Source organism: Martes martes (genome assembly GCF_963455335.1).
Source record: "Martes martes genome assembly, chromosome: X".
NCBI classification, from domain to species: Eukaryota; Metazoa; Chordata; class Mammalia; order Carnivora; family Mustelidae; genus Martes; species Martes martes.
This window is the reverse complement of record NC_137897.1, coordinates 96,798,332-96,814,898: the sequence shown is the minus strand read 5'-3', so window position 1 is coordinate 96,814,898 and position 16,567 is coordinate 96,798,332. Positions and strand designations below refer to the sequence as shown.

Below are 16,567 nucleotides of genomic sequence, written 5' to 3'. Positions count from 1 at the left end.
CTACATTTCAAAGCCCCTTCTAATATAGGCTGCTGCCTTTGGCATACCATAGTCCCCCCCTCCCTTATCCATGGTTTCACTTTCTGTGGTTTCATTTACACATGGTAAACTGAGGTTTGGAAGCAGATGATCCTCCTGACATTTCTCAGAAAGTCAATAATAGTCTAACACTGTCACAAGGCCTGTATCATTCCCCTCACTTGGTCTCATCCTGTAGGCACTTCACCATATCATTGTCACAAGAAGAGTGAATATACTACCATGAGATATTTTGAGAGAGAGACTACATACATTCCCATAACTTTTATTATAATATATTACAATTGTTCTACTTTATTAGTGGTTATTGTTGTTAATTTCTCATTGTGCCTAATTTAGACTTTCAATTAAACTGTATCATAGCTATGTATGTATAGGAAAAAACCTAGTCTGTATAAGGTTTAGTACTATCCCTGCTTTCAGGCATTCACTGGGGATCTGGAAACGTATACCCTGCAGGTAAGGTGGGACTATTGTAGTTAGCATTTGCCTAGAAGAACCAAATACTTGGTGCAAACCCCTGCAATCATTATTAACCCCTGCATCCACCTCTATAATTAAATCACTAAAGGGTCTATATCTTTGTAGCATATGCAATGTTAATTTGATTAGCTCCACTTCCATCTAATATTTAACATAATTGAAAACAAGATTCAAATTAGTAAGCAGTGAAAATGCTTTTGCTTCCAATTGCTAAACATGAAATTTGAGAGACTTACTGAAAATGTATGATTTTCACTGAACTAAGGCAGAATGTGGATGGCAATAGAGAGCTATGATTAATAATTGCTATCTGTAAGCTATGGAGGAAAGTGATATCTCTGTTCAATACCATATTTAAAGCCTATTACTTCTCAAGATACTATATTAAATTTGATGCTACATTTTAGATAAGTATGTTAATACTGAAATTACCACAAAATTTACAAAATCCCAATGGATTTCATTGTAAGAAAAATGAATTGAACATGATTGTTTACTTGGTGAAATCAGCTATTGTTCTTCTCCGAAGAGTAAAAAAAGCTTTTATACATTGAGTTACCTTCAATTTTCTTGAAGATTATTCCCGTATTAAGTGTTTAGCTGATTTACATAATCCACCACAAAGGATATTGAAAAGTTATAAGAAAGATAATTTGAAATTACTTTAGGAAGTTGTTGGAGTTTGAAAAGACATGAATGTGATGGAGGTAGATGTCACTGCCATTCAGATGAGTATTATTTTCAAATTACTAAGGGATAGAGATGTACTTTGTAGTTATTCAGTTAAAAAAAATCTCTGCCTCAATTGGAAATAGCAACTAGAGATTCTGGGCCCTCATTTGGCATGCACTAAGCTGTTGCCATTTATCTACTGATATACTCAACATGGGCACCTGAGTGGTTCAGTCTTTTAAGTGTCTAATTCTTGACTTCCACTCAGGTTATGATCTAAGGGTTGTGAGATTGAGGCCCGCATGGAGCTCCGTGCTGGGCATGAAGCCTGTGTAAGATTCCCTTCTCCAGCCCCTCCCCTGCCAAACAAAAGCCAAAACAAAACAAAACAAAAAATACCCACAAATCTTCAAAATCGGAATTTGTATAGTTCCAGTCCACAGATCTTTGTCCACATTCATGTAGGCTTGTGTGTGTGTGGTGTATGGAAAGTTATGGAGTCCAGATTCCCTAAGCAGAATAGAGAATACTAAATGAGGTAAAATATTTCAAACAGCTGGTTTAGAGTTCTGGTTATTGGTTTTTCTTTCAAAACTATTTTCCAGGTTAGAGTTTCTTTGTAGAATCTGGTGACAGCACCAATTTTTCTACTGATAATTCTCTTTCTCCACTTGGCTCAAGTGATCTAGCATCAGTGTCCATAAAAATGTCCAAAAATAATGAGAAAAAATAAAGATACGCGCAGCCAGAGGAAAAAAAACCAACATCTACAGGGAGAGATGTGAGATTAATTAATCACTCTTTAGTTGTGGAATTACGAGGCTTCCATTTTTCTCTTTCAAAATGGCCTGCAGAGTCTGCCCAGGCACTGTGAGGACACCCACTGCAGCTGTTCTCAGAACTGAGTCAAATCAGTTTTGGAGGAGTATTTTTCCAGGAGGGACCTTTCAGCCTTCCATTGTAACATTTAAAAAATGCTAATAGAACAGTTAGCTTAAACAAGCACATCCGAACCAATGCAGGAAACAGAATTTCATTTCAACTTTTGAGTGTTATCTGTTTGATAAAATAGGATATGTATGTAGCACAAAAGCAGTCTACTTTGAAAGTCATCATTTCCTGGATAAGAAGCCTCATATGCAGTACATAAAATCCTCAGCCTATCTCCTGAAAAATGATTTATTTCTTTTTATTTACTAAAATATTATGGTTGTGACCATGAGATAGACACCAAAATAACTGGCCAATTCCACAACAAAATGAAAGTAGGCTTTAGGCTTTATGTACCTATCTGGGCTCTCATCACACACAAATTGATGGTTTTTTAAAAATTTGTGTATATTAGAATTTAGTCAAACTACAGTTATTTAGTGAATAACTAAATGAAGTCAATCAAACAGCTGCCAAGGAATTAGGTACTAACAAATTGTTTTCAGAATAACTCTTGGTTTTACTAAGTTTATCATATTTTTCTGAAACAGCTGCTTTCTGTCCAGGCAGTGATCATGCTTCACTTTTAGTATAAAGTTCAGTCATCTAAAAAGGACCCCAAAAAAGGACAAACAACAAACTATGAAAGATAGTTTCAGCAAGTGTTATGGATAAAGGGTTTATTTACTTATTATATGCTACTGATATATTTTAATTCCAACTTTTGTAGCAACATGGACAGGACTGGAAGAGATTATGCTGAGTGAAATAAGTCAAACAGAGAAAGTCAAGTATCATATGGTTTCACTTATTGGTGGAGCATAACAAATAATATAGAGGACAAGGGTAGATGGAGAGGAGAAGGGAGTTGAGGGAAATTGGAAGGGGAGGTGAACCATGAGAGACTATGGACTCTGAAAAACAACCTGAGGGTTTTGAAGGGGCGGGGTGGGAGGGTGGGGGAACCAGGTGGTGGGTATTAGGGAGGGCACAGATTGCATGGAGCACTGGGTGTGGTGAAAAAACAATGAATACTGTTATGCTGAAAATAAATAAAAAATTTAATTAAAAAAATACTGCAATAGATTAGCTCAGGTATTAGAACAAATAAAGTCACTGCTACAAATTAAAAAAAAAAAAACACCTCAGTCAGGTCCCCAGTAGATAAATGTGAAAAAGCCATAAATAGTACACAAGAGAGGAATTAGACCTAGCAAATGCATGTCAAAAAAATTACTCACCCTCACTAATAATCTGGGAAATTCAAACTAAAAGAAGATACCTTTAATTTACTTATTTCAAATAGACATTAAAAAATAATACTCAAGGTTGGCAAGGGTACAATGAAAGGAGAGTGTTTCCACACATTGCTAATGGCAGTGTAAATCATTACAATCCCCCAAAGCCACAAATATGTTCAAACCTTCTGGCTTATTAATTCAACTTCTTGGAATTTACCCTAAGGAAATAATAAAAAATGTTGAAGACATGCGTGTTATCTTCAAATGACTCCAGTTAGAATATTTATAAATGGGGAGAGAAAATGTAGAGACCCAACAATAGGGGAATGGGTATGCAAATTATGGTACATCCACTTTACATTGCTATTAAAAATGACAGTTACAGAAATTTTGTAGAAAAATGCAAAGATATCTAGACTGAAGGAAGCAACATGAAAAAAACATATTTATGTATTATGACTGGAAGGAAATGGACCAGAATGACAGCAGGTAGGATAAATGGGACAGATTTCTCTCTCAGTCTTTGAAAGAGTCAAGTGATTATCTTGCTTTTACAGTTTTGTTTGTTCCCCACAATTCACTATTTAAGTGTTCCCTTAAGAAAAACAAAGGTGGGAGAAGAATCAGCCAAAAGTTCACGTTCCATTTAAGAGCTTCCTAAGTCCAGTCTTTTCTTTTTATTTAATTGAAGTGTTGTTGACATATTTTATTAGTTTCAGGTGTACAATATAGTGATTTGACATTTATATACATTATGTAGTGTTTACCATGTTAAGTGTAGTTACCATCTGTCACCATACAAAGTTATTACAATATTATTGACTATAGCCCCTATGCTGTACTTTATATCCCCATGACATATTTATTTTATAACTGGAAGTTTGTACCTCTTAATCCCCTTCACCTATTTCACCTGTCTTCCCATCCCCCTTCCCTCTGGCAAGTGCCTGTTCTCTGTATTTGTGAGTCTGCTTCTGTTTTGTTTTGCCTTTTGTTTTGTTATTTAGATTCCACATATAAGTGAAATCATATGGTATTTGTCTTTTTTTGGTCTGACTTATTTCACTTAGTATAATACCCTCTAGTTCCATACATGTTGTGATGAATGACAAGATTTTATTTTTTTATGGCTGAGTAATATCTGCCCTCACGTGTGTGTGTGTGTGTGTGTGTGTGTGTGTGTGTGTGTGTGTACGTGTACCACATCTTTATCCATTCATCTATCAATGAACATTTAGGTTGCTTCCATGTCTTGGCTGTTGTAGATAATACTACAATAAACAGAGGACCCTGTATCTTTTTGAATTAGTGTTTTTGTTTTCTTTGAATAAATACCCAGAAGCAGGATTGTTGGATCATACTGTATTTCTGTTGTTAATTTTTTTGAGGGGCCTCCATGCTGTTTTCCATAGTGGCTGTACAAATTTACATTCTCCTCAATAAGGCATGTGCTCCCCTTTCTCCACATTCCTCACCAACATCTGCTGTTAGTCCAGTGTTTTGTGAATGAGTCAATCTGGATTAATGTAAAAGGTCCTCATTGAAGAAAAATTAGTATAATAATCCCAAGGAGTACTATCCCCCTTTGCTAGCGATTCTCCAGGTGCTAGGTGGCCTCACTTTGTCTGTCTGCTATGTTCTGAAAAAGGCCTGTTCTCTTTGAACAATGTCCAATGTATTTTTTAATTTTTTCTGGTGTAGAGTGTGTCGTTTTGGTGAAGGCTCCAATGCGTAAATAGTTGCTATAACTAGGACAAGCCAGTTTTCCATTTTGAGAGGGTGTATATATGATTATTAATAAGAAATGGAAAGAAAATAACAGAGGACCAGGAAGGGAAGTTATCCCAAGTACATAAATATATACAGATCAATGGATTCAAAAGTAATATTTTAGTTAAAGTACCCCATAATAGATTGGAATGTGTGTGAAGGGTTGGGAAGAGGGAAAGGAAAGGAACAAAAGAGAGGAGGGGAGGGGGACTGATAAATAATGTAGACTTGACTTGTAATAAACCCACCATTTTTTCTAGTTCTTTTTAAACTTTTTATTTGAATTCCAGTTGGTTAACATAGAGTATAATACTAGTTTGGGGTATACACTTATAGTGATTGAACATATCCATACATGACCCAGTGTTCGTCACAACAAATGCACTCCTTAATCCCCATCCCCTATTTCTCCCACGTCCCCACCCACACTCCTCTAGTAACCATCGGTTTGTTTTCTATGTTTAAGAATCTGTTTCTTGGGGCACGTGGGTGGCTCAGTCTGTAAAGTGTCTGCCTTCAGCTCAGGTCATGGCCTCAGGGTGGTGGGATCGAACCCGGAGCCCCGTGCTCAGCAGAGATTCTTTCTTGAGATTCTTTCTCTCTCCCTCTGCACCTCCCACTGTGTGCGTGCTCTCTCTCTCTCAAATAAATAAAATCTCAAAAAAATAAAAAAAGATTTTGTTGGGGCACTTGTGTGGCTCAGTAGAGGTTAAAGCCTCTGCCTTTAGCTCAGGTCATGATCTCAGAGTCCTGGGATCGAGCCCTGCATCGGGCTCTCTGCTTGGCAGGGAGCCTACTTCCCCCTCTCTCTCTGCCTGCCTCTCTGCCTCCTTGTGATCTCTCTTTCTCTCTGTCAAATAAATAAATAAAGCCTTTTAAAAAAAGATTTTGTTCTATTGCTTTATCTCTCTCTTCCTTTGTTCTTTTTGTTTGTTTCTTAAATTCTATGTAGGAGTAAAATCAGATGGACTTCGTCTTTCTCTGACTGATTTCACTTAGCATAAACACACCTTTTTTTTTTGATGAATCAGTCTAAGCTTCCCTTCAATTTCATATACAATCGTGAGATTTTAGAGCTAGAAGAACCCTTTGAAATAATTTAATCTCCTTGTTACATTTAAAAACTAGAGGTCCTAAAAGAGAGGAGGTGATATACCTTAGGTCACTGTGCCAAGTGTCTTCTGAATGACAATGTGAAGTAGCGATTAAGAGTGTGGCCTTTGGAGCATATTGTATAAATTGAGATCTTGGCTCTGCAATTTACTAGGTATGTGACCTTGGTCTAGTCACTTAACTGCTCTGTTCCTTGATTTTCTTTATCTATAAAATGTACCTACTTCATCAGACACAGTAAGAATTAAAGGAGTTAATGTGTGAAAAGCATTTAGAACAGTTCCTGGTGGGCCTGCTACATGAGACCTGCCACCTGAGTTAGCTGCTGCTGCTGTTACGGTGCTGATTCTGCCATTCCAAGGCCAATGATTTTCACTACCAAGTTGTCTCTTCATAGACTAATGGTGACTAAAGAAACATAGACGTCCCTGGGTCTTTTCCAAAGTACCTTGGAGTTTATCTTAGCAGCAAGTAGCAAGTAGAAAACACAAAGGTAAGCCACAGGTAGTGACATTTGAATTTATACTGTGTGACCTATCTGACTGTATCTTTTGCAATAGAGAAGGTAATTGACTTTGATTTTCACGGTTTCATAATAGCAACATGTATTTTACCTACACAGTTCCTTTTTGTAAAGTTTATCATTATCAAAATAATAGAGAAATAAGAAAAACTGCTTTGCTGTGAATAGCACTATGTGTACATTTGGTTTTTCTATGAGTTGATAGTGTGCTCATCATGTCTAAAGAATGTATGCTAGTCAGCGGACCTCCAGGATGCCTTGTTGAGCACTGAATGAAGAAGTCAATAATGCACATATGAGCCTGTCCTTAACCTTTGAGTATTTAGAACAGCATCTTTTCAGAATTATTGTGCTTTCAAACTTTGTTAGATTTAAAGTATTAATCGTTCTCTTAATGTTGTCCAATTTATTTTATTTCCAAAAAGTGAACCATTTGTGAGTGAAGTCAGCTCTGCCTCACAGGACTTTAGTAAATATCATAGTTTCCAAGCTCTAGGCACCAAGTAGGGTACCACCATATCATGCGCCTAAAGAGAGCTGGAATATCTCTTCTGCTGTTTGGGCCCACTGACACAAACATTAAGATGGGGAGTCATGGTTGAAACAGGTTAGGGAGCAGGTAAGGATTATTTTCTCTTGGTTTATACCAATTTGTGGTTTAAAGGAAGATTGCTTCCAAGAACCGTCAATAACCTTGAATAGATGTGACATTAGTAGCTGATTCATAGCTGTGAATAGCTGTGATTAGAACTCCAAGAATGGTTCAAAATGGATATAGGAATATTCCTCTCCCTCTCTCTCTCTTTCTCCCTTCCGCACCCCCCCCCCAGGAGTTTTCAAGTTGCAAATAAACATACTGAGAGGAAAGAGAATGTCTGCATTTTCATACATAAAAATAAGGGTGATTTTAACATCATAAATCATAGTTGCCAGAACACAACATTAGGCATTAGAAGTGAGATGTTTTTCATTTTTAAATTTAACTTGTTAGGTTTGAATGGTGTTAAGATATGTGTAAATTCATAACCAACTGAGGCTTAAGAAGGAATGTTATTTTGACCATACCTCTGCTATGTTAATCCCAATCAGAGTGAACCAAATTTGATTGAAAGAGCAAGTGAGAGATGGGAGAGAAAATAAAAAAATATATATCTCTATATTGTAACAGAAAGCATTTTATTAAGTTATTTTTAATTATAAGGTTCTTGATTGATATTTTGTTTTTAAGATTTTATTTATTTATTTGACAGAGAGAGAGAGAGGAGGGGGGAGTACAGCAGGGGGAGTGGGGGAGGGAGAAGCAGACTCCGCACTGAGTAGGGAGCCTGATGTGGAGCTATCCCAGGACCCTGGGATCATGACCTGAGCCAAAAGCAGACGCTTAACCGAATGAACCACCTAGGTGTCCCAAAAGAACTGATTTTATTTTTATTTATTTTTTAAAGATTTTATTTCTTTATTCATCAGAGAGAGAGCACAAGCAGGGTGGGAGCAGCAGGCAAAGGGAGAAGCAGACTCCCTGCTGAGCAGGGAGCCCAATGTGGGACTGGATCCCAGGACTTTAGGATCATGACCTGATCCAAAAGCAGACACAACTGAGCCACCTAGGCACCCCTCTTGATTGGTATTTTTGCATCATTAGTGTCCTTATGTGGAAAATAGCTCTCCACCCCTACTTGGTAAACTTTCATTCTTTAATGAATGAAAACTCTTACATGTTGGCTCAAATGAAACTAGATTAATTTTATTGATGCCTCCTTTTCTGGGTGGAAGTCCAATTCTCTGCTGCAAAGATACATTTCTAGAAGTCTGCTATTGATAGGTTTCTCACTTTGCACTATTTGTAGTAAAGTCAGGGTCTAAAATCCAGCCAGCTGTCCACCTTATGATGCACATACTATGGGAACCTAAGGAGAGAGAGATTAAAATTGGCCTTCATCATGTAGATGCCCAATAGAATTTCAGTGGTTGTTATGTTGGCATTTGTGATGAACAAACAAGCTGAATCAAGTACAGTCTTTTCCAATATCCTCATCTTTGGTGCTTAAACACTGCTTTGTCTTTGTTTATGAGTCCTTTCATTTGGCTTGATAGTGGAGTTGTTTATCACTAGCATTGGACTGTGAATTCCTTGGGGGTGGAGAGAATGACCTATACATTTCCACATTCTCTCTAGCCCCTCTTGTGACTGCTGGGCAACAATGTATTCAGTTCATTCAGCAAATATTGATCAAAGGAGCATAAGACTCAGATTCTGCCTTCATGTAGTCTACTACATGCCAGACATTGTGCTTGTTTGGGGGATATAACAGTGAATAGAAAAGATAAAAACACTTAATGGAGCTTTTATTTTAGTAGGGGAGAGACAGATGACAGATAATAAACTAATAAGCAAAATATATAGTATGTCATTTGGTGATAAGTGCTACAAAAGACAGGAAGGAGGATGAGAGGTGACCCCTTTTTGGTGGTTTACACCAGGATGTTGCAAAGGCCCTGAAGTGGAAACATACCTGTGATTTTCAGAAACCGTGAGAAGGCTGATGCACCTAAAGTGCATGAGATAGTTGGAAATACTGGGGGATGAGATTAGAGAGGTTAGGGTAGAGAGAGGTGAACCTTGTAGGGACCTTGTTGGTCATTGTAAGGATTTTGGCTTTTATTTTGAAGGAAATGAGACACTATTGCTACTTCTGAGCAAAGGAGAGACATGACATGACTTAGATTTTAAAAGCTTCATTCTGGCTATAGTGTGGGGAATGTGCTATAACGAGAGCAGTGGTAGAAGCAGCACATCAGTTAAGCTATTGCAGTAATCCAGGTGGGAGATGATGGTGTGAACAAATTGGGAGTGGGGAAGTGGAGAGGTGTCATTGGATTCTGGATATATTTCAAAGGTAGCGCCAACAGAATTTACTGATGGATTACATGTGGGATGTGAATGATAGGAGTCTATGTGTGTGGCAGGAGCCAAAGGAAGACTGGAGCCGCCATTTATCAAGATGGGGAAGACCATGGGAGGAGCAGGTTTGGCAAGCCATGGGAATTGGGACATTGGTTTTGAACATAGTAAGTTTGAGACGCCAGGTAGAGATATTGAGTGGGTGGTGGGATGTTCATGTCTGTGGCTCAGAGGAGAGACTATACTGAAGCTATCAGTTGGGGAGTGTATAGACAGTATGTTTTATGAGATGACGTGAGATTAGATTGTTGCCAAATCATCAGTGTATATTCACTTACAATACTTGATTTGCTTTCACCGACTGTGTTCATCTCTGGAATTAAGTGATACCAAACTCGCTGTTTCTGTAGACCATTTATGGAATTTGCAGGATAGGTGTTAGTTTCTACTCTGTGTGCCTAGAGTAGTGCTAAGTGGCATGGGGGCTGCAAAGAAGCATAAGACTCAGAGTCTGCCTTCAAGGACCTTATCATTCACTTAGAAAAGTAACACTTCGATTCATGAAACTTTGTTCAGACTACAAAGGATTAGGTACCACTGAATGCCTATCAGTCAATGCATAAGCTTTATTGAGTGATTTCTGTATTCTCTGTGTTTGCTATACACACAAGAGAAATTCCAAAAAGCGAGATTCTGCACATGATTTAGGAACCACAGTCTAGATGTCTGAAGATTTCATTGAAAATACCTTTGGCTATGGGATGCTTTGGTGGCTCAGTCGCTTAAGCAGCTGCCTTTGACTTAGGTCATGATCCTGGAGTCCCAGGATCAAGTCCCACATTGGGCTCCCTGCTCAGTGGGAAGTCTGCTTCTCCCTCTGACCTTCTCCCCCTCATGCTCTCTCTCTCTCTCTCTCTCTCTCTCTCAAATAAATAAATAAAATCTTAAAAAAAAAAGAAAGAAAATACCCATGGTGAAGAACTTAAGAAAAATAAAGGAGTCCATTTCACTGCAAAGTAAAATCATAAAGTTATTTAGGTTTGAACTAGGTTTTTTAACATTGCACAGAAAAGGACCAAGTTGCAGAGTTGCAGCATTGGATGAAAATGATAAAATAATGTAAGGAATGAAAATAAGTACATTTTTGCAGGGCTTTAAGCTTTTCGGAGGACTTGGACATCTCAAATGGCATTTGACATTCTCAAACCTACTCAAACCTCTCTGTGGTAAGGCAGAAAACGCCTCTGCTTGCCCTAAGAGCCTTAGTGACTTCAAGCTCAGCATTCTGTGGGGGAAAGCGGGGTCTTTCAGTGATTTATCATGAAGTTTTAAAATTTCTACTTCTACACCCAATTTAGAGCCTGCCGTTCCTATACCAGTATACTCACCAGAAGTGTTGTTTACATCCTCTTGGAACTATGAAGAACAAAAATTTACCGCCACCTAACTCATTAAAAATTCTCTGCAAGCCGAAGACTCAAAAGCGACAATATGGACACAAAGAGCTCAGTCCCCCTCAAGGACACTTTATTTCATGAGCCTCCCTCACTCACAGTTCTTCCCTTCTTCAAAACCTCTTTCTTAAATGCAGTATTAAACCGGAGGCAAGACTGTGGTTTTTTTTTTTTTTTTTTTTTTTTTCTGAATGCAGTTCTCTTACCAGTATTCAATTCAAATGTGGGATCTGCTAGGTTAGTACTTGTACTCCTGGCCACTTTCAAATCTTAGAATTTTTTTTAATCTAACCACTAACATTATCATTAAGAACATGCACACACCCTAGAAAATGTTGTCCTTTATTTGCATTCCAATACAAATATTTTTGAAGGCCGTCTCTCTTCTACCTCAAGTATTTTCTGATGCTGCAACCTCCAGTTTAATCCTAAATGCTTGCCAATGTGTGTATGTAACACAGAGTGTTATTATTGCCTCAGGCTAGCTTCATGTCATCTAGTTTGTCTTTTGCTTCACTCCTTTGATAGTATTATCAGAACCAATTGTGAATCTGCCAGATGCATTTCCTCTCAAAAGGACAAATCTAAGAAGGCTTGTGTTTTTCCCTCTCTTCCAGGACTGCTTACATTAAAGGAGTTCCTCTTCCTTCATTTCATGAAATTGAGCTTGCTTAATCAGACATGGAGCAAACAGACTGCAAACCCTACCAGCCTCTCTCAAAAGTCAAACATGAAATGGAATTAGCTTATACCAGTTCTTCTGATGAAAGTGAAGATGGACGAAAACCAAGACAGTCGTACAACTCCAGAGAAACTCTGCATGAGTATAACCAAGAGCTGAGGATGAATTACAATAGCCAGAGCAGGAAGAGGAAAGAAGTGGAGAAATCTACTCAAGGTATGTTTTTACTGGATTTTTAGAACTAATAGCATTTCTCAGTAGGGAATGCTTGTGTGTGTAAACTTATGTTTCAAAAACAAATTTGCTGATGTTAACTGGTTAATAATGCTCACTGCTTACATACGCTTAGTGAATCTGTTCATATGCCAATCCAGCCGAGGTTGTAGGTTACATGTGCTTTTTATGGATTATGCATGAATTTAGATGCAACAATCCTCTTATCAGAGCATCCAAAAGTTGTCTAATCCTACAAATAGCCATTTACAGACTGAAGGATAAATAATTTATAGTAAGATGAAAAATAAACAGCTAAGTGCTTTTCAAGCCATTGCCTATATGGGACAAAAGTCTCAAATAAATATTTGGCTTCTAAAAGAGCTTTAGGGGCGCCTGGGTGGCTCAGTGGGTTAAAGCCTCTGCCTTCGGCTCAGGTCATGATCCCAGGGTCCTGGGATCGAGACCCGCATCGGGCTCTCTGCTCAGCGGGGAGCCTGCTTCCTTTCCTCTCTCTGCCTGCTTCTCTGCCTACTTGTGGTCTCTGTCTGTCAAATAAATAAATAAAATCTTAAAAAAAAGAAATTTAAAAGAGCTTTAGAAAGGTTAGTGGAGACCACCAGAGGTCTGGAAAGCCTATCATCAGAATGTGGACACTGTGCAACACAGTCCTAAGGGGAAGTAAGGATTTGTTGGAACCCTTCCTACCATGGCTGCTATGTAGAGCAGATCCTTTGGACAACTTTGGTTTCTCAGTTAGGAATTGAGAAGACAGTTTTTAATAAATAGAAAACAGGTAGATAGAAATATGATTGCCTTATTCTTTTTGATTGATAGTTAAGCAGTGGTAGATGCTCTTAACTACACAAAAGAAAAGATACTGACCAGTACAGGTTAATATATATATTTTTAAAGAATACATCAGTGCTGAAATGAAAAAAAATAAGATTTGATTATCTAGATCAGTGGTTCTAAACTTAGGGACCCTGGAGCAGCAACAGAGGCATCACACATAGGACTTGCTAGTGATGCAAATTCTCAGGCTCCACTGCAAACCTACTGAGTCAGAAACCCTGAGGGGGAAACCCAGCAATCTATGGTTTAACAAGCCCTCCAGGGGATTCTGATGGCAACTCAAGTTTGAGGACCACAGTTCCATCCCCTTTTTTTAAATTAAAGATTTTGTTTATTTACTTGACAGAGAGATAGGGAACACCAGCAAGGGGAGTGGGAGAAGGAGAAGCAGGCTTCTTGCTAAACAGGGAGCCTGATGCAGGGTATGCAGGCTCAATCCCAAGACCCTAGGATAATGACCTGAGCCTAAGGCACATGCTTAACGACTGAGCTACCCAGGAGCCCCTGCTCCATCCCTTTGAAATCTCTTTTACTCAGAGAGCCTCAAAGATCACATCTAGTTGGATGACTTCCAAATATTTATCTTCAGCTCCATCAGATTTCCCAGACTCTAGCCCTACATTTTCAGTTATCTGCTAGACATTTTCGAATGAATGGACACCTCCACTGGCAGCTCTAAATTGATATATCTAAAATGGCAGCAGTCATCTTAACATCTCTAATTGCATCCCTTTTCTTTCCGTCACAGCATTTGTTAATGATGCTCCCATTCTCCCCAGCCATCTATGTATACTTTCTGTACCTAATCAATTGCCTCTTCCAGCAGATTTAATTTCTACTTGTCTCAAATCCACCTTCTTTCCATTAGCATTATCACTGCTCTCATTTTCTTTCACCTCAACTCTTTTTTTTCCTAACTGATCTCCTTGGACCTTACCTCATCCCTTCAGTCTTTCCGCCATGCCATCACCTTTCTGTTGGAATGCCCTTCTCCGCCATCTCCCTTTCACCATATTCAACCATCTTCAAGGCCTAGTCTCCCAGCAACTTTGCCACAGAGCCTTTGTTGCACTGTCACCCTCTTTGTACCCATTTCTGATTTTTATTATTTTTGTATATACTTGTCTAGAATGTACACTCAGTGAAGATGGAGATCATGATTTATTTACTGATTTCTATTTTTCTATAATACTTTGCGCATAATCTGTGCTCTATAATTTTTAATTCAAGGAATAAGTTGTTATCAACCAAAACATAAGTACTTACCATGCATTGAAGACTGATTTTTAAATACTGACATTGACACAGGTTACTTTTTTTTTTTTAAGAGTAATCCATGCTGAGATGAAAAAAAATTCATTTGATTATCTAGATCAGCGGTTGTCAAAATGTGAGGCCTAGACCAGCAGCAACAACATCACCCATGAACTTGTTAGAAGGGCAAATTTTCAGCCATTGCCCTGGACAATGTAAAATGCAGTTATTATAAATGAAAACTACTGTACTCTAATTAGTATTAGAATCTTACATTAGAGGAATTTTAAATTGAGCCAAAGATTTTATATATTCATACTCACATTAAGTATAGCTTAAATGTTTATGATATTAGCTATATTACACATTTTTAGCTCTTACCATAATTGATAAAAGTTTTATATCTGTCTTTTCAAGTAATTCATTTTAATCTTTCCTATTTGTTCTGCTAATGACTGTAAATTTGTTATAAAATAATTTTATTCTTCTATTTTTGGCTCTTTTATGCCTTAACAAATGGATAGTTCCCATTAAAATATTTTTCTGTAAGTTTGTTTTTACAGAATATGAACTTGCAATTGTGAGTTGTGGGTTATGGGAATGAAGTGTAGAGTGCTTCACTTCATATGTTGTGAGTTTAAATAAGAATTCACTTCTAGTGGCAGTTTGTTCTAAAAATATAAGCAATTTTGTACTGAGTCAGTGTAAAGAGCCTCTAGCCAGCCTCATATTTTGTCTCTGCATTGTGATCAAAATAAATTTTGAGAAGATGGAAGTTTGTTTTCTATGATGCCATCCTAACTTTTTTTCAGTGACCTATTAGTATTCAATAAGCTTTTACTTAGCACTTACGATGTGTCAGACCTTGAGTCAGTGCTAGGGATGGAGATGATTCCAGTAGTTTCTGCTTGCAGGAAATTCATAATGTGGTGGAGAAAATAGATATCAAACAAATCACTGCAATTGAATGTAGTAAGTACTTTTATAGATAAATAAAGTGGTATGGAAATACACAGGGAATTGGGGTCCATAGAAAGGTAATATTTGATCTAGGTTTTAAAATTTGAATATGATCTTACTTGGAAAAGGATATTCCAAGAGGGTAGATCAGCAGGTGCCAAAGAATAAAGCTGTGAAAAGGCCTGGGATGGTGAAAATTTCAGTGTGGCTAAGAGTAAGGTATACTGGAGCTGGATCAAAAAAGGTATTGCATGCCCAATTTAGGAGTTCTTTTTTTTCTTGATGCATTAAAAACCACAGCTTTTAAGTGATGGAGAATTTCATGTTGAATATGATTTTTAGGATGAGAAGTGTAGGAGAGAATTACAGATATATAAGCAGCAGTATAACAGATTGATTGCCGGTGGGAAAAATTGGATGCAGAGAGGCAATCTATGAAGCTACTGAATTAGCCCAGGCTAAGGATGGTGATGACGGTATACTCTGGCTGTCTCAGAAGAGGTAAAGAAACATAGTACAGAGATGTCAGTGTGGAGGAATTGATAGGAGTTGGTAATCGATTAGTTGTTGAGGTTGAAAGAGATAACAGAGTAAAGGACACCTCGTTTTCAAGTTTGGGACACTGGGAAGATGATACTCCATTTACTAAGAGAAGGAAAATAGGAAGGAGGGTAGGTTTAGAAGGGAAAAGAATGAATTTCTTTCTGGACGTGTTTACGTGTAAGATGCTTGGGTGACATCCCAGTTGATTTTCCTATCAGGCACTTGGAAATGCATGTCTAGAATTCGGGAACGATCTGGACTATTGATATAAGTAGATTTGAGTTCTTTAGTATCTTACAGTAGGAAATGCCTGGGGTGGATGATATTACCCAGGGAGAATGTGCAGAGTGAGACTAGAAAAAGGCCAAGGACAAAAACCTGAATCTATCATCCGTGAACTTACATAAATACATTTTCAACCTATTTAAATTTTTAGCTAGCACTATCCTTTGGTGCACTGACTTGTATATACTCAAGTATAAAGATCCAGGAGGTGAAAGTCCAGAAACTTGGGATATTATCAGTCACTGACTCACTGATCTTTACAGACATCTAAGGGGAAAATAAGGTTTTTTTGGGGGGGAGAAATGAATTATTTCTCATTAGGCAAAACCGTGGACCCAATTATCATCTTCTTTGTTGAGGTCTGAAATCTACTTTGTTGTCTTATTCCATGTATTACTACCCATGAGCAAAAGAAAACATTAATAATTTTCACATATTTATGTGGCGGTAGTACTTTGCATTAACCTAGCTAGAGTAGAGCCTAACTCATTATCTTTGAAGAATAAAATTCTCAGAAAATTGTTAAGTCAGGAAGGAAGAAAGCAAATATAATCGGGCACCTGCCATAATGGCAGACACTCTGCTAGATGCCTTTCAGGCTTACGAGCTATGCTGCCTTAAGCAAGTTACTTCGGCTCTCTGAGCCTG

At 37.9% G+C, this 16,567-nt stretch overlaps 1 protein-coding gene across 3 annotated transcripts in view; it reads left to right on the top strand.

Annotated features, from left to right (window-relative positions):
* Nucleotides 1-11,808: 11,808 nt before the first annotated feature.
* The window catches only part of TENM1 (teneurin transmembrane protein 1), a gene marked incomplete at both ends in the record, with an annotated part of 555,572 nt that continues 550,813 nt past the window's right edge, over nt 11,809-16,567 (top strand). For all 3 annotated transcript variants that reach the window (XM_080831205.1, XM_080831204.1, XM_080831203.1), the window contains one exon: nt 11,809-12,025. In XM_080831205.1, the coding sequence (XP_080687331.1) occupies nt 11,809-12,025 (217 nt within the window). The remainder of the gene's footprint in view (nt 12,026-16,567) is intronic.